The sequence below is a fragment of the Morus notabilis genome, unplaced genomic scaffold, assembly GCF_000414095.1.
Source record: "Morus notabilis unplaced genomic scaffold, ASM41409v2 Scaffold503, whole genome shotgun sequence".
In the NCBI taxonomy this organism is placed as follows: domain Eukaryota; kingdom Viridiplantae; phylum Streptophyta; class Magnoliopsida; order Rosales; family Moraceae; genus Morus; species Morus notabilis.
The window spans coordinates 375415-397902 of record NW_010366489.1 but is presented as its reverse complement, the minus strand read 5'-3'; the positions used below and the strand labels follow the sequence as shown (position 1 = coordinate 397902).

Sequence of the window (22488 nt, the reverse complement as noted above, 5' to 3'; positions counted from 1 at the left end):
GAAAAACGAGAATCTTTTTTTTTTTTTTTTTTTACTTTTAAAATAAGTGGGTCCCACTCTTACATTGCTTATTTGTTCTGAGGGCACCTCATAGCGCCACCTTGGCTGTCCATATCTTATAGAGGCACTGCAGATCATCTTGCCTTGACAACAAACCCTAAAGTTTTAATTAAATACATAATTATCACAAACAACGGGACCATAATTAAACACATAATTAACACAAACAACGCGATTATAATTAAACTTTCTCATCGTCATCGACCAATCTCACGTAGTGACCAGTACCAGACTCCTTTCCCTCACGAATATTAGCCTTGCAATACACGTACAAGGCAGTATTCGCATTCATTTCACTAATCTTAACCAGCACTCGAAAACTCGAAGTCAACACAACTTGTACAACGAAGAGAAATATTAATACCAAACGCTTCCTATTCTCATCCTTCTCCGGATAAGTAATATTCCACCCCAGCGTTACATACACAAACCCGTAAATCAAAGACAAAGAGAAGGCGAGCCATCTCCTTCCCTTGATCAAATTCCGACTCCGATTCAAGGCCTCGAACCCCCAAGTTGATTCCAGTACCACAACCACGGAAGCCAGAGCCCAATTCACTTGCAGATGTATCACCACGAACACTAAAAGAACCACCATGGAAGCGCAGAACACAAGAAAGTAAGGCGACGAGGGATCAGTCTGAAACCCTAGCAGCCAAGCCCCGCCGATCACAGCGGCGGAAAAGAAAGCAAAGATGACACCTATCAAGAAAAGTATTGCGTGGGAAATAAGAGCGGTGGCGAGAAGTGGGAAGAAGGAGGTGGCTATCGAGTTGAGAATGGACTTGGGCTTGATGGCTTCACCGTAGAAGCCGTGGAAGGCGGTGTAGGTGATCGAACCCGCGGCACAGAGAGAGAGGGCTAAGGTGGAGAGAAGGTAAACGAGAGATATCAAAAGGGTGTTTGTGGAAATAGTACCGGCCGGGTGTTGATCATGATCAGGAGAAGTACCAAAACTACTATTTGGATAGAGGAAGGTTAAGGAGATTATGGAATCGGATAAAAGGGATTGGAGCTTCGGAAAGGTGGCGGTGACGATGGTCGGAGGGAGGAGGAAGAGGAGGCCGAGGGAGAGGAAGTGGCGGCGTTGGGATTTGATGAGTCGCCTTGACTCGGAGAGTACACTGCAGAGGTTTATTTGTTTTGTTGGTGTAGTTGCCATGGCTGAGCCTGATAAGAAATTATGATAGGAGATTAAGGAAGAATATTGGGAATATGACTGACGATCAAGAGGATTTAGGATTGTGGAATTTTGAGTTTCGTTTGGTGTAAAACTTATGTCTTAAGTTGAGGGTATAACCTGACCCCCTGAGCAAGAAGAAAGAACAACGCTTCACCTAGTCAGGTCTTTATTAATAATAAATTAATACAATATGAATTGACTTTTTTTTTTTTTTTTGCTCTAGGATGGCTAGATACAGTTTTCTTTTAACTAAGGGGAGAATATAAATAAATTTCTTTTATGCGTAGTAATGGAAACTACCTGGATCGAGACCAATTGCATTAGATGCCCTTTAGCTAGTCTTTAGGAAATGTTTGTGAAATTTCTTCCAGAAATTGATAGGCTAAGTCAACAATTTGAAACGTAAAGCCCACCACAAGTTTAAGTATATACATACATACATATATATAATATATATTTATATTCCTGCAAGCTAAAAGAGAGAAATGCCTCAGTGTTTTGAAATGACAATATCCTATCAAATGCAGCCATATACATGGTTTTCTGTACATATCCTATGCGAGCCAAGTTAACAATTAAAACCGCCCATACAATCATAATTAGAAGTAAGAGAAAATCTTCTGAGAAATGATTTAGAAGTGATCCTTCATTCATCAAGTTTGGTTAACACAATCATAATTAGAAGTAAGAGAAACTCTTCTGAGAAATGATTTAGAAGTGATCCTTCATTCATCAAGTTTGGTTAACACAATCATAATTACACATCTCAGTTAGTTGCAGAAATAACAAACTCATTAAGCAGATGTTAATTAACTAACTAATCTCTGAGCTGATTCATCACTAATACTACAATTAAGCTAAAATATTAGTTGTCATCAGATATTGGGATAAGTTTCACTGCTATGTACGTCTCATTTTGATTCATAAGCTTTTTTGATATTGTGGTGTCAAAATTTTGGACACGTAGTGATAGTGAGACATGTGAATTAAGAAGAATTGGCACGCTACAGTTTGAAAAGTAAGCATAGTGGTAATGACAAATGTGTGACATTTTTTTTTTTTTTTTTGAAAAACAATTAGTCAATAATCAGAAAGTCAGCATTTAAAATTTTGGAACCTAAATCTTAAATGAAACGCGGATATATTTATATTGGTAAGCGTAAGGGAAATTTTTTCTGAAGGTTGATAGGGAAAAACAAGTTGACAAATCTAACTCGCTTTATTTGACAATAAAAAAAAAAATGTTGAAAAAGCAAGGTGAGCATCAACTCTTATATTTTCAACCATGTTATTTATAGCGATTCGTATCAAACTAGTGAGTTTTTTACTTGCAAAAACCGGAATGTGCGAAATATTCGAGAAAAGTTAAAAAAAGGGCTAAACCACACGTTAAAATTTAAAAGCATTGCTAGCCAAATTAACTTTCTTGCTTCACCAATTTTTTTCTTACAAAAACCGGAGGAGTGCGAAATAATTGAGCAAAATTTAAATAAGGTAAACCAAGGGTTAAATCTAAACTATAGTCAATTCATTCTTAAATAAATTAGGTACTGGAACTTAAAAATTTCCAACGTTTAATCATGATAAAGCACCATTTTTTATTTGAAAATTAAAAATAAAAAAAATAAAAAAATAAATCCTATCACACATTTTATCAAAAATGGCTTGTATTTAATGTTTGGAGAATGATTGCTTAGTCGCTGTAGAAGATTTGGCTTGCTACTTTGGATAAACTTAATCTTAAAATTAACAGGACGGAATTTCTCGTATATCATATTTCTAGAGTGTTAATTTATCATTTCTCCCAAAATCTTAAGTTGTTAGGAGGTTGATCAATAATATATAGTTTTACATTCTAACATATTTCTAGTGTTAATTTCTCATTTTTCTCAAAAACTTAAGTTGTTAGGAAGTGGATAAATGATATATAGTTTTACATTCTAACATAGAGAGAGCAATTAGAGCTGACAAATTGAACATAAATCTTAAACACTTTCTTAAATTGGTATCCATAGTCTTACTTAAATTACTCTAATATTCATTCTGATCATCAATTGCCACTAATGAAGTTGTAGAAGTAAGGACTTCCTCACCTCCTTTTTTTTTTTTTTTTTTTTTTTTGGGTTGGGATGCTTTGCTTTGGGTACTGGATTTTTTTTTTTTTTTTTGACCTTAAATTATTTGAATGCAAAAGATTTGATTTTGGTATAACGGATAAAGGTTAATGGGAGCACATTTCTTATTTTACTCGCTGCTGTTTTGCTTTCATTTCATGTCTTTGCATTTATTTATTTATTTATTTTTGCTGGAATCTAATTTGCATTTATTCACAAACCTTTGATTTGGATATATATCTAATGTAATATGAAGTAAACGATCGATGGTAGTAGAACAATGTATGTTATGGACCACAAATGATGATACAACATAAGACTAACAGGTGGAGTTCACTTTTACTAGGTGCTTAAAATTGATGGCGTTCCTTAAATATTTTTCATAGTACTACCAAGTAAGAAAAAAAAAAACATCGCTAAAAGACAGCACTAATAGAGAATGAGAGCCACAACATAGAAAGTATAATCAACTCTCTATTATTTGTGGTGCAAAACACCATAGTGTCCCAAGCATTTTTCCTCGGAAAAATTAATTATTGAAACGAAATGCATTACAAATTTTAATTGTCACTGGAGTGTCGGATAGAGGAGGGTGGTGATGGAGGCGGGGATGAGGAAGAGGAAGCTGATAGAGAAGAAATGAGGAAGCTGAGAGCGAAGAAATTGCGGGGTCCGACAGTATTTTGCATAAGTTTTGAATCAAGCCGCGAGTAATTTGAAAGGTTTGATTAGAATTGGAGTTGTCCTCTCTCGTTCAGTTAAATTAATAGGCTTCGAAAACTCAAGATGACCCCAAACGAAATGCATTATCTTATTTTAAATAATTAAATGTCACTGTGCCTTTTTATTTTCTCTTCTCTTTATTAATTACATTATAATTATTTATTTTTTAATGAGAGGTCATAAATAATACTTTTTACCTTCGTATTTTTGGATTTTACCCTAAACTAATTGTCATTAGAGGTTTGTAATGGTTATTTAAAAATGGATATTTGATTACTAAGTTAATATTTCTATTCATTTTGATTAAATTTGTGAACATGGATTTAGGTATATATTTGCTTTGGTGCTAATTATGTGTCAATGAAGCTCCTCAATTGATTTGATGTAGTTGACACATTGTTTATTCTCCTATCTATCAGGTGTAGGGCTAAGATAAAACTAATTGTAGATCAAACACACGCTATTTCAATCAAGAACCCAAAAATTGCTCCTGAATTATACGACTTATAACACTTTGTACCCCGATCTTTAAAACATAACATTCACTTTCTAAACAATGAAATGTTTAGAAAAAAAAAAAAAACATCCAATCCTTAAATTTTTAAGGAAATTGACTTTTGGTTAGTTATTTTAAAAGTATCTTGATAATTCTATGATTTGAAATTTATTCTGAATTTAAAACTAATTTAAATTTAGACTATTAATTATGAAAGATCAATTAATATCTATTATTAATTTATTCTTGAACGGAGGTTTTCATCATAAAAAACGACATTTAATCGCAGTGACGATAAGACTACGAAGCGACACTAGGTGAAAAACGACAAATGAAATTTAAGGAAAAAAAGAAGATAATAAAAGAATATACAGCAAGGACCATGAAAAACAACGGTTGCTTTGAGAAACGTTATGGCATCCAAAGAGACGAGACTAAATGTGTATATAATGATAATATCGGAAAACGACATCGATTTTTTTTTTTTGAAATAAAATGACGTCAACTTTTTTTTGAAATAAAACGACATCAACTAGGGAAACGACGTTAAATGTAAAATCGACAATAACATGTAAACGATGGCAACTATAAGAGACGAAAACAACCACACAAAGGACAACAAACATTAAAGAATGACGTTGAAATACAAGATTCGGGAATGGAACAAACGACGTGACGTCTTTCTAAAGACGACTTGATTTCTAGAAACCAAAATAAAAATTTCAAATTGTTATGGAAACTAAGAAGAAAAACTTTATACAGAGAAACTAAAAAAGAGAATTTCATTAATAAAATAAAGAGTTATAGGATAATTTTTGACATTATTCACCGTTACTATTTACATAGTGCTTACTATTTACAGTTACTATTTACACTAAGATTCTGACAAAAATAGTGATTTTGATTGATTTGCATAGTAACTTTTAACTTAGGTCCAGCTACTATTCATAACACAAATAAGTTAATAACAATATTTCGAATACAACAATAACTTAAACAAACGACATGAACTGCAAATGATATTTAACTACATAAACGACGCAAATACTCAACAACGATGGCGAAAATGGACTAGCAAAGGTTGAGCAGAAAAAGGACAAGAAAAACAACGGTAAAACAAGAGGCAGAGGAACCGGCAAAATGCTAAGAACGATATAAACTGAAGCAACGCCAATAATATTTAGGAGCGACACGAAAAAAATTGAAATGCGATTTGAATGAGCTAAAAAGGACAGAATTCGGGGGGAAAATATCCTAAAACATGGAAACGACATGGACTGGGGAACAACATTGATGTATAAAAACTACAAAAATTCCAAAAGCAGGGAATAAATAAATGAATGTATGTATGTATGAATGCATGTATGCATGCATGCATGCATGTATGGAAATGCGATGGTTACCACGAAAACGAATGGATTGTAAGAGATGAGATGGCTCTTGATGTCATCTGATTTAGATTCGACACTATCTGCCTAAGATCATTAAAGAGTCTATATAGAGAAGTGTTTGCACCAGTCAATATGAAAACCAAATCAATCTCTTTTTGCGTGTACTAGAGGTTTTTGAGCTATTGATGTTGAAACCTTCCTACATGATTTGGTTAAACTACGGTCTGGAATTTAAGACGAACGATTCACTTATTCTTTGAATAACTTACTAACCTCTGCTTTCACCAATTATTCAATGGTCGTGCCACTCAAGTTATCAGTTATCACCAAGACTATGAAAACAGAGAAGTCCAGGCTAGAGGAATTAAAGTGATATCTAACTTCATAATATTGAGTACAGACATCATTTATGTATTCGCATTACTCACAAATTCCCTTGATTTCAGAACTTTAATCCTAAAGTCTACAGAATGAGCAAACTAAATAGGAGAAAAGGAGACGTTTTTCTTGATGGGTCTCCCCCCCCCCCCAATTCATAACAATAATGCTGATACAAATAATTCTGTTCATCACGAGGCAAGGCATAAATTCAAACCTCAATGTCTGATCTACCAGTCTGGTTGCTTTTACATTTATGGATTCTTCTCTTTTATAGTCCCGTTACGTTCTTAACATTATCACTTGGTAAGGAGAATAGAACTTCTCGAATGCCATCGTATAAGAACAAAATCTTGAGACTTCTAAACAATATATTTAGTTATTTACACACTTTATAGTTCCGTTTCTTAAATGAAAGATCCATAATTTTTCCATAAACACATGAACATGATTCTATAATAAATGACGCACCTTCATTTTCTTTTCTTTTATTTTTTTATTTTTTTTATTTTTTATTTTAGTAACTAGCTATTCTTTGTTTTAACCATTTGTAAACCACCATTCTTACACAACAAACAACAAAAAAGAGCAAAACTTCAGCTATTGAAATTACAAAGGTCATTGACTAACCTCATGGCGTTCTTCAAGCATAGGCAACGGAAACGACATGGGGAACTTTCCCTTCATCAAAGGGCAAGCAAACGTACTCCCTCGCGAACTCCTCAGCGATCTCCATAGCCAGCTCGCCATGGACGGCTTTGCAGTACATGTATAACACGGCGGTGGCGGCGACGTTGTAGAGCAGAACAATCGTAAGAAAAGTCGAAGTGACGACGATTTGCACGACGAATTCCAATTTCCTCCACCCATCGGAGACATCGTCCAGAACCATCGCCGAGAACGAGCTACACCACGCCAGAAGCGCCGCGAAGAGCCCGAAAAACAGCAGCAGAGACAACGCGGTGCCTCTAATCCCTCTGATCAAACCCGCGCTTCGCCTCAGCGATTCGAAACCCCAGCTTTTCTCCACCACCACGATCACGCTTACCAGAGTCCAATTCACCTGAAGATAGACCAGAACGAGGAGCAGAGCAATCCCTAGGGCGCCGCAGAATCCGAGAAAGTACGGCGAGGAGTACTCAATTTGAAACCCTAGCAGCCGAATCGCGGAGATCACCAGAAACACGAAGAGAGCGAAGATGACCGAGATCACGGCGACGATGATTTGGACGATGAGAGCGGTGAATAGAAGCGGGAAGAAGGAAGCGATGATGGATCCAACGGCGGAGAGGAGCTTGACAGGGCGGCCGAAGAAGCCGTGGAAGACGCTGCAGGTGATGGATCCGACGGCGCAGAGAGAGAAAAGGAAGACGAAGACGGCGTAGGCGAGGGCGAGGAGGAGAGTCTTGGTCGGAATCTGGGGCTGGCGGCGGTGGTGGTGGTGGGGGTGGTCGTCGAGGGAGATGAAGATTTGGGAGTTGTTGGGGAAGTGATCGGCGAGGAGGGTTTGGAGGGTGGGGAAGACGGTGAAGGAGAAGGAGAGAGGGAGGAGGAAGAGGACAGCGAGGGCGAGGAAGTGGCGGGAGTGGGCGTTGATTATGCGTTTCGATAAGGAGAGGATCGCACAGAGGTTCAGCGACGGCGGCGATTGTGGTGGTGCGGTCGCCATGGCCGATGAAGAGAGGAACTTGGAATTGGGAATTGGGAATTTGGATTGGATAGAGGGATGGAGAGAGTGTTGAGGATGAAGATGAAGATGACCTGTCTGTCTGTGATATGGCTTCTGGAAAGGTCGTTTTGGAGACGGAGGGGCCCTGGCCTGTGGATTTTGGAATTGTCTGCTTATGCAAAAGTCTTGTTTTTGTTTCTGAAAACCAATCCAGTAATGTAATAAAATTTTAGCAAGAGAATGAAGTATATGGTAGATATTTTTTGTTTTTTGTTTTTTAAGGTTTAAATAAAACCAAGAGAAACAAAACACAATATAAACTAATAACCCATCAGAGACAGAAATACGCCTTAGTCCGAAAATATAAAAAATAATTCTGTTTAATTCGCTGATTCGAGTTTTTAATTCGAGTTGAGATGTGATTTTATGTGAGAGCTTTTTACTGTAGCAAAAAAGTTAGATGTGATTGTTTGTGAGAGCTTTTTACTGTAGCAAAACTCGAATTCTAAACTCGAATCAGTGAAATGAACGGGCCAAAAAATAAAAACCTCGACACACAAGCTCTTGAGGGATAGATCACTAATCTCTACATAAAAGGGACATAAACAATATAACATAGACAAAATTCTAACGAGACTAAAAAAACCCACATTATCAATAAAACAACCTAATCAGGTGGGAAATACAATCAAAACCCAAAAGTGGAAAACCATATACGTTATTATAAAACAAAGCCAAACATACACCAGCGACCAACAACTAAGGAATGGCGATAAATGTCGCTTTTATTACACACTAAACACAAAACTAGAAACTAAAACAAAGAGACACTCAAAAGACATCGATCGAATTTTAGAGAGACAACCGGCCTCCACTAAGAAAGAGTAAGGAAGCTGCAGTAAATCAAGCGATCTGAGAAGATACCGAAAAATGGTCGAGTCACCGCTTCCATCGGATGCCTCTACCAAAAAGAAGAGCCTCTGAGAAAAGACACTGTAGCATGAAAAATAAATTTCAAATTTTTGTAAAAAAGAATAACGTAATAAAAAATTGAGTTATGATTTAATCTAATAAAATGAACGAGGCTATAGTTTTACGTCATTTTATTTGTAACAATAGCTTTCAAAAGATATAATCCTAACTTAAGATAAATAAATTTATTTTTATTTTACTTTTTAAAATCATTGTCATATAAAATAAACGGCATATTATACTTCAACATTTATATATTATATGAGTATTTTCAGATCAAAACTGATGGGATATTACGTCCTTTGTAATAAGTATATTACGTCCTTTGTAATAAAAATCTATAGTAATCTAATATATATTTTTCTTCAATTAAAATTTTTGAAATGGAACTTGAAAATTTATAAGAAATAAGTATATTACGTCCTTTGTAAGAGCCCCCACAATAACACGCATAGCTGGTAGGAATATATCAAAAACTGTCTCAATAGAAATAAAAATGAATCACTGCCGTATAAGCACGTAAACATGTTTTTTCATTGGCAGTAGAAAAAAACGAAAAAAGAGTAAAACGTGTCGGGTGATGAATAAGCATTCAATCAGTTTTTAAAACCTTTTTTTTTTTTTTTTTTTTTTTTTTTTGCTTTTTGCTGGCTACACATAATAGCTTAGATAATTACCTAATCAACCAGACACGCATTTTTTTTAATTTAATTTCTTCAGAAAATGCTTAACTCGATTTAATTACGGTCGATTTGAGGTTAAAAAATATAAACTATGATACTCTCTCTCGATTTAATTACAGTCAATTTGAGGTTAAAATCTCTCTCTCTCAATTCACAATCTGTCTGGTTTTTTCTTTATTTTTTCTCTCTGTGTAGAGTAAAAATTACAATGTTTTTATGATGAGTGAGTTAAATGACGATGTTGTTGCATATGTTAAATTGTCAAATATAGTGTAGGGTTCCAAACTTTTATGCGATGACATTGTATGCCACACTCACATGTATCTAGCATTCTTTAGCAATTCTCTATTGAACTTGAGGTGAAACAACTATTTTTTCAATAAAAAAAAAGGATAGTGTTTTTAATTTTTTTTTTTTAACTTTTATGAAGGTATTATATACTGATATTGTACGAACATGAGATTAGATTTATTTTTCTAATTTGCTCCTGAAAATCTATAGCAATTTAATATAACTTGATGTATACTCAATGATTTCGAACTAGCGTTCTTAAAACCACAAACTTTGTTTTATTTCTTGAAAGAAAGAAGATTAATTATGCACTATTAAAGATTTCAATCCTGAGTTGGATCGAAATTAAGCACGAGATAGTCCCCACAAAAGCATCGCGATTCAAACACAAACTGCAATCGGGATGTAAGAAGAATTAAAAATTACACATATAACATATTTTATAATTACTTGAGTTAGTAAAATGTTATTCTTTACTTTTTGGGTACACGAGATATCTCATTAGCTAAAAATTCTAAGTGTGCATAGGCAAACGGGTGCAGAGGTTAGGTTTTCTCAAAGATAGGTTTTATGGCATGTTTACTTATCAGAAGTGGAGAATGGGAATTGAGAATCGAAATCAACTCCATGTTTACCTATCCATTTTTATCTTAGAATGGGAGTGGGAGTGTGTGGGTCCCATACCAATTTGAGGTTGAGGAATAGAATTAGCACTCCCCCACCCTCCACCGGATTGACACTCTCAATCCTGATAGTAAATATGAATTACGATTTTACTCTTAATTCTACTAACAAATTTGAGAATAGAAAAGTAAAAAGTAAAAAATTGAAAATGCTCTAATTTACTTTTACGCCTCTCGTATCTCCTTGCTCACTTCCTCTGATATTTTCTTCTCCTCAAAACACAGCATTGTATCCACAACAACCAAGAGCATCCCTCTTCTCTTCAAGGTGAGTTAATAACATAAATCATTGTGGGGGGTTTTTTTTTTTTTAATCACAAGTTTATTTTTTTGTGTTTATTTGTTGAATATGTGATCAAACCATGTTTTACCCCTTGATTGCACAACATCATTTCAAGGATTCGTGGAGATCCCGACAATTACAATTTCTAATTCCTAATTAAAAAAATGTATGTGTGATTAAAAAAATCTAATTACTAATTAGTTATCATAATATTAAGATAGTTAGCATAATATACAATTTTTTTTTAAAGTTCAATACACAATAATCTACTAAATGGGTAGGTAAGTAAATTTATAATAGTTTATTCCGATTCTGGGTGTAAATAAACGCATGAATGAGATTGAGACTGATTCTTAAAACCTAAGCAAGTATCTTATTCTGACTCCGATTCATATCCACTCCAAATCTTGTTATTTTGATTCATGTCTACTTTAATTACGGATAAGTAAACATGTCATTAAGGTAGTAAAACCACAAACCGTCTGTAAAAGGGCAGACCATTTGCAAGCAGGTTGTGCGGGTTGGGCTAAAATAGGCCCAATGACTTAAAAAAAGGTGTAAAAATGAAATTAAAAACACCTTTTGGATTTTTTTTAAATAAAAGTTAATTGTTTTTTCTTTAACATTTCAAAGTGACTAATATGAATCGTGAGTAATTTAATCCTTTCATATTTCATAATACTTGTAAAAAAAACATCAATTCATCAAGCAATACATTAGATTGTGTTCACATTCTAGCTAGTTGTAAATATTCAATCACATAAATGGTCCTTGTCTATACATATATATTACTTTCAAAGCATGTTAATCCAATCTTTCCGGTATTTCTTTAAGTAGATGACTGACATTTAATAAGAGTAAAGAGCTGAACCTTTTTTTTTTCTTTTACTATACTTAATTAAGAATTAAAATTTAATAACTACAATATGATTATCAAACATCATTCATTTTTCATCATACTTGTTTAAAAAAGAATAAAAAAAAACTATCAACAAAATATATATTTAGATCCTAACCTAAACCAACATATTATGTATAGTTTTTTTTTTTCTATGCCAATACATATTCATAATTATTTACTCCATGAAAGTCAACAAATATACTTATAATACCTTACTATAAAAACCTAACTTTACTTAACATTCATGCCTAATATGTACATAAAAAAGGAAAAAAAAAATGACAAGCAGGTCGGATTACCTACCCTTAAAAGTGCAAAATGGCAACCCACCTGCACTAACCTACGAGCGGGCAAGTTGAAACCGCGGGTTGGTGATGTGGCATAAAAGGCAAGCAGGGTTAGGGAGTGGGGCTGGACGAGTTGGCATTTTTTTGGTGCACCCCTTTCAAATTGAGATGAATGGGGTTGTTTGAATATAATTTGTCTCTAGATTCTCTCTCTATTTAGATCAAGTATGAGGACAATAAAGCAAACTGAGAGTCACTTTAGATTAAGTACTAGAATGATAGGCGTAAACTTTCACATCTTAGGTTTGTTCATTTGCATTTTTTGACTTAAGATGATTTGAGTTCAGATTTTGATTTGAGTTAAGGTGACTTGAGTTCAAATCTTGATTTGAGTTAAGGTGTATTTGAGTATGGTTTGAGTTGTGACTCTAATTTGAGTTTGTGTTTAGATGTGCACATTTTGAGTTATGATTTAAATTAAAAATCTATTTGAGTTTATGTTTGGGTGGGTCAAAATTTAAATTTGTATTTAGATAGTATTTTAATAAAAACTGAATGGTGATGGAAAATTTTAACATGGTATATGAGTGGGGTTTTATTTGTCTCTTCGTTGTGAACGCATAGAAAAAAAAATCATCTCAATCGGAATTAAAATGAAAAAGTTTTGGCAATTTTAAGAATATAAAAAATATTGTTCAATAACTTGAGTTGAAGGGAGAACTTGAATTCATATTTTAGCTCCAAACTCAAGTTCAAACTCAAATTTTACAAAAGAATATGAACTTGAATAAAGTTGTAACTTGAGTTCAAATTTTTTTTTTTTTTTTGAGTTTGAGTGCAAATGAACAAGCAACTCTCAAAGAAAAACACCACTACTTAACTTTCGGTCACAAAACCCCATGAAAAGTAGGGTTCGTTTGGTATGAAGATTTAAACTAAGGTGATCCTAATCATGATTCTGAAACCAGAACCATGATTCTGAAACTAAAACCATAATTCATGATTTTAGGTTCAAATTATGATTCAAAATCAGGAGTTTGAATCATCTTGAATCAAGAGGGGGTGGTTTTAGAATTATGAGTGATTATGGTTTAAAACATAACATCAGATTCTGAATCATCCAAACTAAACACTGATTCATAATCATGATTCAGAATCACTGTAAACAAACACTGATTATGCACTAAGATTCAGAATCATGATTCTGGATCTATCTATCAAACAAACCCTTAGCGTGCGCTTGGAAGATAGATTCGTGTCATGGTTCGAATTATGATTCGTGGCTCGTTCTGAATCATAGTTATGAATTCATGAACTAGACGTCAACTTAATAACGCGAGGTTACCCCAATCAGTGGTATTTCTGGATTTCATTTTGTATGTGTAAGATAGGTGTAAACTAATATTCGAGTATTGACCTAGCTGGTTGGGCGATCTTGTAGTCTGTGGTATGTAAAGATACGTTTGTTAGGTGCTCTGTTTTATTCCTATTGAGGCCGAACCTAAATCTGTGCTCGAGAGATATCTGATTTGGGTCATGGACCATAACTTTACGTCAGTCAAGTCGTCAACGTGGAAAACCTTGACTTTACTGAGACGAGCTAGTCGAGCGGAAGGGGATTCATAGGAACTATTGTAGTCACCAAGGTCCAATTTGGGGCAAAATAAATTGCACCGACAAATTTAAAGTTAAATTCATAAATAATAAAGAAAAAAGACCGTGGCCGAAATCCTCGCCGTCCAAGGCTGGCCCAATCCGACCGTTTTTGCCGTTAGATATAAAATCAGACAAAACATTTAACGCCCCACACGCCTCGCTCAGAAAAATAAATAAATAAACTAGTATAAAATAATGCAATTTATTTCTATTATTTCTTTTTTCCTTATTCCTCGCTCGCTGACATTGACCGCTGTGGAAGAAGCTCCCCACACCTTCCATCTGCAGCGACACTGCACGTGGCCTGTCCCTCCATTCCCAGAAATTCATCGCGAAACGCCTCATCTCCATCGCCATCAACGAGGATTGAGTTCGGCCTCATCGATTTCGTGATTCCAGAATCTCTTCTTCTTCATAATCTTCTCCTCAGATGTATTTTACATTGATCCGATAAACCTTCAGTTCCAGTTTCTGAGCTCTGTTCTTGCCAACATTCGAAAATGGAGATTTCCGCCATCAATTCTCCGAGGATGAGATTGGACCATTTGAGAAAAGAGGGATCGCATCAGCGAGCGTTCGAATTGGAGCCGTACGATCAAACCAACGGCTCCGATCACTCGTTCCGTTCGATGAACGCGTTGGAGATTTTGCGCGAGACCGTGCGGATTCTGCGCTACAATTCGTCGGGTTTAATGGCGATAGCCGCCCTGCTCATTTGCCCCGTCTCCGCAGTCGTTTTGTCGAACGGCCTCGTCGATCAATCGCTCGTGAGGAGACTCACCATTAGGATGTTGCTAATCGCCAAATCGAGTGGACTCCCATTGAGGCCTTTCGTCAAACAGTCGTGTCATCGTTTCGCGGAGATGGCGATTTCATCGGTCATGTGCTTCCCGTTGTACGTATCTCTCTCTTTGCTGTCGAAAGCAGCGGTGGTTTACGCCGTGGACTGTAGCTATTCGAGGAAGCAATTCGATTCGTCCAAGTTTTTCGCAATCATTCGCAAGATTTGGAAGCGGCTTGTTTCTACTTACATTTGGGTGTGTATGGTGATTGTCGGATGCATCACATTATTCTTCGTTATCCTCGCCGCTGTCTGCAACGTTTTGTCGATAATTTGGGCCCCGCCGGATGTGGTGGTCTACGCCGCAGTGGCGGTTGGCCTCGTTTTCTCTGTCGTTTTCGCCAATGCCGTCATAGTTTGCAGCATTGCAGTGGTAATTTCAGTCCTTGAGGATGTGTCGGGACCGGAGGCATTGTTCCGGTCCGGGGTCTTGATCAAGGGGCAGACGCATGTGGGGCTGCTGATATTTTTGGGATCGGCGATCGGGATGGCTTTCGTTGAGGGGTTGTTTGAGCACAGAGTGAAGACGCTGAGCTACGGAGACGGGTCTTCGCGGATGTGGGAAGGGCCTCTCTTGGTTCTCATGAACTCGTTTGTGGTGCTTATTGATTCCATGATGAGTGCTGTTTTCTATTATAGCTGTAGATGTTCGAGTTTGGAGAGTTCGAATGGTGAAGAAAGTCGACCGATTTTGGAGACAGTCATTGTTTTCGATGAATCCACAGGCATTCAATGACACCCGAATTATGATTTGTAAATTTGTTTTGTCATTAAAAAGGGAGAGAGGATTTCAATTCAATGCCAGTGGGGTTCAGACGTTCAGTAATGAAATGAAACAGAGCAGTGGAAGTAGTACATTGGCAGATCTCCAAGTAGAAGATTTTGTGGAATACTAAAAAGCTTAGATGCTTCATTGGCGTGTGTATTGGTTCTTACGCAGATACAAGGAATTGAAGAACAGGTATGTGAAACGTTTATTGTAATGTCAATATAGAGGTGGGAAAGTGGTTCTTTCCCTTTTAGGAAAAACATGGAACTAATAGTTCTAATTGGATTCTTTCTTGTACACCCCAAATCCAAGTTCAAAGAAAAATGATAAATGCAATTACTTTTCCTCGTACCAACTTTATTTGTTTAGCTTCTGCCTTGGCATTATTCTTGTTGGACCAAAAGACGCTGTTTTGTGTTGGTAAATTTGCCAGGTCTTGACAAGTTACTTCCCCATATCAGCACTTAATGATCTAGTAAGTAAATAATTGAAGAGTTGTTTGAACAGGGTAAAAGAATTTGATGACTACAACGCCACATGCCTTCAAAAGGTTGCTTCTTCATAAGTTGTCATGCTGTTCGGCATGATATGTTTGTGACATAGAGTTGGAAGATGCATATGTTCAAAAAAGAGCAAATGAAAAGTACCCTATAGAATAAGACTGAAGTATGGAATTCAATTCTCTAAACTTTTAACTGTGAAAGTTGTCGTTACAAGTCTATTTCACACCACTTTCTAGCAAAGGGTTATTTTTTCACACCATGCTCTTCTACATTATAGCATCACTATCCATTCCATTGGTTTTGCAACAATGCTTGTTAAGTAAACCTCATGCTGTCATTTGACATTGCCAAATGGCTGCAAGATGCGTCCTTTTTTTTTTCGTTTTTTGTTTTTGTATTTGTTTTTGTTTTTTTTGTTTTTTTGTTTTGTTTTGTTTTTTTATTTTATTTTTATTTTATTTTTATTTAAAGCGTCACTAGTGCTTTTGAGCATATGGAAGACACAATCTTCTACATGAGAGAGATCACTCATCGCTTTAAAATAGCGTATAGGTTCTTAAGTTTCAATATGAAATTAGCACCTCAAAGTAGTTTTACCACTTTAAAGTGGCGAAACAAGTATTATGACTGTAGTGCATGTTAAATATAAATAATGCAAGATTCTTGTTCTTGGGGAGAAATCAATGCGCCTCATCAACTACAAGAACCATGACTGACGAAGCACTACAAAAGCACAAATTTACAGCTTACTTGATTGGAGAGACTCTAATCTCCACAGAGTAACAGAGGAATTAACCATCATTTTATACAATTTTCAGTACAAATGTATCTTTTTTTTTTGTTAGATACTACAAATGTATCCTTAAAGGATTTATCTTTTATAAATATAAATCACAACGAAATTTTAGCAGTCATAAATAGGGTGCCTGCAACAAACTTACTAGTTAGTTTTGCCAGTGTTTTGTATGTGTTCCTCTCATGACCGAGACTAGACTCTTCAAATATACATCAGTACAAGTCCTTCCTGGCAACACTGCTCCATGAATGGAAAGTATCTGAAGCTTTTGGCTAAAAAGGTTGTACGACACAAGCCGTCCATCTCTAGTTTGAAATAAAATCTCGTCGTCCTTCCAAAACGTCAAGGGGGAATACAAATTAACGCACGCTTGTGGCCTGATCGTAAGGTGTTTTGTCCAAGTAAAACCTTCAAACACCACCAATGTTGTCAGCCATAACCCACATTTCAAAAGATGTTGAAAACCATGAGTTTTCGGGGGTGAAAAAGAGGACCAATGATTCATTCCACACCACAAGTCCCTTTGGCAATTGCCTATCTACCCTTTTTATCTGATCCGGTAATGTTATGTTATGAAATAACTCTTCAGACATATCAAGAAAATGATGCCATTACAATGGGAGAACCCCACACACTTTGGAATGTTCACTTCTTTTGTTTCTTCAATAACACAAGGAAGGTGGTTATCGTTACTATCATCCTCATCACAGATAGTGACTAGTGACAATACTTTATCAAGATCCTCGTGGTCACGACGATTAAAGATATGGTCCAACGACAATTCTTGGCGAGTCCAACTCAAGAATAAGGGTGCAGAGGATGATTTCTTGCTGTTGTTGACACCGAAGCGAAGGTGCTTGTCAACGAATGATGGGTCAGTGATAAGAGTGTACCAAGACTTGCACACGCATTTAAATCTTTTTAGAGACTTTGGGGGCAACCTCAATAGGATTTCCTCTACTACCTCTTCTGGCATATAACAATTTCTCCTCATTTTTCTGCAGCTTCAAGAACAGTGACTACATTTTAACTACTTTGGCACTAAAATTATCATTCCTCAGAGCTAAGCCAAACATAAAATAAGAAAAAACCTCGGCCTTAACTCACTCCAATATCAAATCTGTTGGTAAAAGAGGTATATTACAAACAGCCTTAGCAAAATCCAGTATCGTTATATTTAAGTATGGACTCGATAAAATATTAGCAATTGTTGGAATTCTCATGTAAAGTTAAAAACCATATACCCGGACTTCACAAAAGAGGCACAAACACATTCAAATTTAGCAAAATACAGTCTGATGATATTCCATTATGCAGTCCTCGAATTCTCGTTTATGACATTTAAAAAGAAAAAAAAAATTATGACATTTGAAAAGAAAAAAAAAATCAGAGTCCAAGCTGTCATAAAGTCTTTGGAAAATAAGATAGAAAAACTACATACAATTTAGCAAAATCCAGTCTTATAGTATATTCAACTGAATACTCATGCAATATACGCAACAATTTTCCGGATTAAACGTGCACGGTGCATGAAGCTGAAATTTGAGATCAAAACAACAAGTGCTATACCTAGCCGTTCCAAGCACAAGAAAATAATCAATAATTTATGAGACATAAATGTCAACAATTTCTGAAGTGGTTTTTGTTTCTTCTCTTACTTTTGACAAAACCCTTCCGTTTCTTCCAAAAGCTCACTATTGCAACAGATATATGTGTGTTTATATACTATTTCTTTTCCTTGAAAATTTATATGCTTACCGCAAGAAAAAAGAAAAGAAAACCTCGACTGGAAATTGACAGTTGCTTGACGGAGAAACACAGCGACGGGCAACAACGTTGAGAACGCCAAGAGAGTACTAGATTATAGGATTAGGAAGTGCGCAGAAAGGGTCAGACTAGCACGCTTTTATATATATATATATATATATATTGAAATTGTCTTCATGAGGGACACTTGTATATATTTTTTAAAAATATATATTTTTTAAAACGTATATATTTTTATTTAAAATATATACACTTTAATATATATATTTTAAAAAATATACACATTTTAAAATATATATTTTAAATATATATATAAATCGGCACTTATTATTTGTTGGATTGAAACGGCAGTTGTATCATTCAACATAAATCGTGTATATTTATACGTAAAGATGTACAATTAAATATAAGTCTTATATATTTACACATTGTACAATTCAGCATATATTTTGTATAATTTTGTATATGGAAGTTGTACAATTATAAATATGTATAAGTTATATGACAAGTTATACAATTCATCATATATCTTATATATTTACATACAGTAATTGTATAATTTAATATAAATCATGTATAATGTCTTGCACCAAATCAATCAGATAAATAATACCTGCGAAAGACATTCTTTATATATATATATATATTGAAATTGTCTCCCATGAGAGACACTTGTATATATTTTTTAAAAATATATATGTTTTTTAAAACGTATATATTTTTACTTAAAATATATACATTTCAATATATATTTTAAAAAATATACATATTTTAAAAAATATATATTTTAAAAATATATATATAAATACCGCTCAAGTCCGGTACGATCTATATATAATATGTATATATACATTTTTCATATATAAAAAAAGAAAAAAAAATAATGTTCGGAAAAACTAGCTGTGATAATATGACTAAGGGATTTCAGCACAAATGTAGGCTTAGGCTTACTCAAGTCCTCGGATGAATTGATTCCTTCACCCACATGTCTACTCCGTTAATCGTGCATGATGATTGATGAAGATTTATCAAAATGTTATTCTATTAAAAGAATTTTTTTTTTTAAAACAAAAAGGCAAGTGGGGGCAGTTGGTCAATCAAAGTGCTCAAAAGTTGAGAAGTGAGATTTTATACGTCTATTTAGTTCATTAATTTAAGTTTTTAATTTGAGTTAAGATATGATTTTATATAAATTTTTTTTATTATAATAAAAAAAATTAAATGTGACTATTTATGAGAACTTTTTACTGTAACAAAACTCGAATCAGTGAAATAAACGGAGGCATATGTTGGCCGGTTTTTGGACTAAAAAGAAAGAAGTTTTTTAAGGGATGTTTATTTTCTGTATTCGTCTTTACTTTTGAATTATGATTCATGATTTTTTATAGTGTTTTTTTCTCATAAAAAATACATGTAAAATGAGAATAATTTTGAATCATAATTTTAAATTCACGAACTAAACGTCCACTAGTGTTTTGTATTCTTGAGAACATTAGTATTTTTTATTTAGCGGCTGTTAAATTGTATTATTTTTTTAATATGATTTAATTTTTAATTAGATTTAATATAAATTTTATAATTAATAAATAGAAAACAACAATATTTTTAAAAAAGAAAAAACATCAGAGAAAATTCTTTAAAAAAAATGCGGTAACGGACTACATAAATTGCTATCTTGAATTTTAGAATAATTGTTTGAATTAATTTTATATTGCTATCAGGAATCTCTGAACGACAATGTGGATACGATCATTATAGAAATATTAACACTTTGAAACAGAGCAGTGCACGGTAGTAGCACAAGTAGAAGATTTTGTGGAACAATATTTTGATAATGGAAAAGGAGAAAAGAACTCCTTAGATTTATGAGTCTTAGGTCCTATTTATTTAACTGATTCGAGTTTAAAATTCAAGTTTTATTACAGTAAAAAATTCTTAAAAACAGTCATATTTAACTTTTTTACTACAGTAAAAAATTATCACATAAAATCACATCTCAACTCGAATTAAAAATTCAAATCAGCAAACTAAACAGGTCCTTAATTTTCTCTTATTCTTATTAATTAAAAATAAAGTATACATTTTAAAGAATAAATTAAATAATTTTCTCTTTTGTGTGTGGATAAATATAAATAGAGATGTAAATTTTTGAAGTTCATCAATGTTGACCTGGTTCCGGTCTCAGCCTGTTTCTCTAATCCCCAGATTATGTTGAGCTGAGATTTTAAGCCTAAAAAGTGTTTTGGATGAGGAAGCGGTTTTTGTTTTTATTTATTTATTTTTTAAAATTGCCTTTATAGAATCAGATTGAATTGAATCAACCCTCCAAGGCTAGCCGACCTAAAAACCCCTTTTCGGACCAGTCCTGGACCGGACGGCCCGAACTTTTTGCTCTCTATACAACATAGACATAAGGAGTTACAGAAAGTTACGTGAAACTTATTGTAATGTGACTAGTGTCAATAGAGATGGAAAAGTGGTTCATCCCTAACCTTTTTGGCTTTTGGGAAAAAAACTTGGAACTTATATTTCCAATAATTCTACCCTAAAAAAAAATTCCTATAATTCTTTCCTGTAAACTGAAAATAAACTTGTTCTTTATCATTCTCGCCGCTATCTACACTACGTCTTGTCGATAATTCGGGCCCCGCCTGATGTCGTGGTCTACGCTGCCATAGCGGTTGGCCGCGTTTTCTCTGTTGTTTTCGCCAATGTCTTGCTAGTTTGCAGCATTGCAGTGGTGATTTCAGTCCTTGAGGATGTGTCGGGACCGCATGCATTGTTCCTGTCCGGGGTCTTGATCAAGGAGCAGACTCATGTGGGGCTGCTTATATTTTTGGGATCGGCGATCGGGACGGCTTTTGTTGGAGGGTTGTTTGAGCACAGAGTGAAGACACTGAGCTACGGAGACGGGTCTTCGCGGATTTGGGAAGGGCCTCTCTTGGTTCTCTTGAACTCGTTTGTGGTGCTTATTGATTCCAGATGAGTGTTGTTTTCTATTATAGTTGTAGATGTTCGAGTTTGGAGAGTTGGAACGGCGAAGATTGTCAGCCGATTTTGGAGACCGTCATCGTTTTCGATGAATCCACAGGCGTTCAATAACAACCGAATTATGATTTGTAAATTCGTTTTGTCATTAAAAAGGGAGAGAAGATTTCAATTCAATACCAGCAGGGTTCAGTAATGAAACACAGCAGTGGAAGTAGTACATTGGCAGATCTCCAAGTAGAAGATTTTGGCTTAGTTTGGTATTGCTTATTGCTGCGGATTTTAGATTAATTGCTTTTAGCTGTGTTGAAGGAAGAACCTGCTGTTACAAGAATCCGTTGAGTGTTTGGTAAATTATAATTATAGTAGCTGTGCTGGTTCTAAAATCAGTGTAATAGCGTTTGGTAAATTTTGATGTAAAATTGTTGTGGGTATGTAAAATGACCAAAATAGACATGGTATGAAAGTTAAATATATATAATTGTTTTTAATATTTAGAAATATTTATTTAACTTTAAAAAAACATAATGCTATGATTTTACTTTTTTTAACAATAAATTTATGATAATTAATTCTTTTTTTTTCATGATAATTAATTATAATTCACACAGAGATAGTAATAATAAAGTATATTACAAAAAGAAAAAAGTATACGATTCCTAAATCATTATAAATTGTTTCGTTATACAAAAGTATACAAATTGATTACTCACTACAAGGAGTATTAGTGAGTAATCAATTTGTGAACAAAAAAGTACATTCCATGTTCAAAAAGTGACAGAGCCATCAAAAGAATTAAGCCGTGTTCATTAAACTTGTCGCAATCTGATCTCGTACTTCAACCATTTCTTGTGATAGTGAAGCTTCATCTTCTTCTACATTATCCTCCAGTTGATGCTCTTCATAAGCGAAAACATCTAGATTAGCCTCCACTTCTTGAAAATGTCGATCACGCTGATCATGCATCCTAATATAGTTATGAAGCGTCATTGTTGCAATAATTATTTTTACTTGCTTCTTAAATGAATAATTAGGCATGTCTCTCAAAATTTTC

At 34.6% G+C, this 22488-nt stretch overlaps 3 protein-coding genes across 3 annotated transcripts; 1 reads left to right on the top strand and 2 right to left on the bottom strand.

Moving 5' to 3' along the window:
* Positions 1-3: 3 nt before the first annotated feature.
* Positions 4-1693, bottom strand: LOC21398799. Its single transcript, XM_010110425.2, has one exon. The coding sequence runs from the start codon at positions 1220-1222 to the stop codon at positions 242-244; it is 981 nt and encodes a 326-aa protein (XP_010108727.1). The 5' UTR covers positions 1223-1693; the 3' UTR covers positions 4-241.
* LOC21398798 lies at positions 4-8239 on the bottom strand. The gene is made up of 2 exons (XM_010110424.2): positions 6976-8239; positions 4-157 (listed from the first exon to the last, which is right to left on the bottom strand). The coding sequence occupies exon 1, from the start codon at positions 8012-8014 to the stop codon at positions 6989-6991; it is 1026 nt and encodes a 341-aa protein (XP_010108726.1). The 5' UTR covers positions 8015-8239; the 3' UTR covers positions 4-157; positions 6976-6988.
* Positions 8240-14014: 5775 nt separating this feature from the next.
* LOC21398796 lies at positions 14015-15818 on the top strand. Its single transcript, XM_010110422.2, has one exon. The coding sequence runs from the start codon at positions 14271-14273 to the stop codon at positions 15345-15347; it is 1077 nt and encodes a 358-aa protein (XP_010108724.1). The 5' UTR covers positions 14015-14270; the 3' UTR covers positions 15348-15818.
* Positions 15819-22488: the final 6670 nt, after the last annotated feature.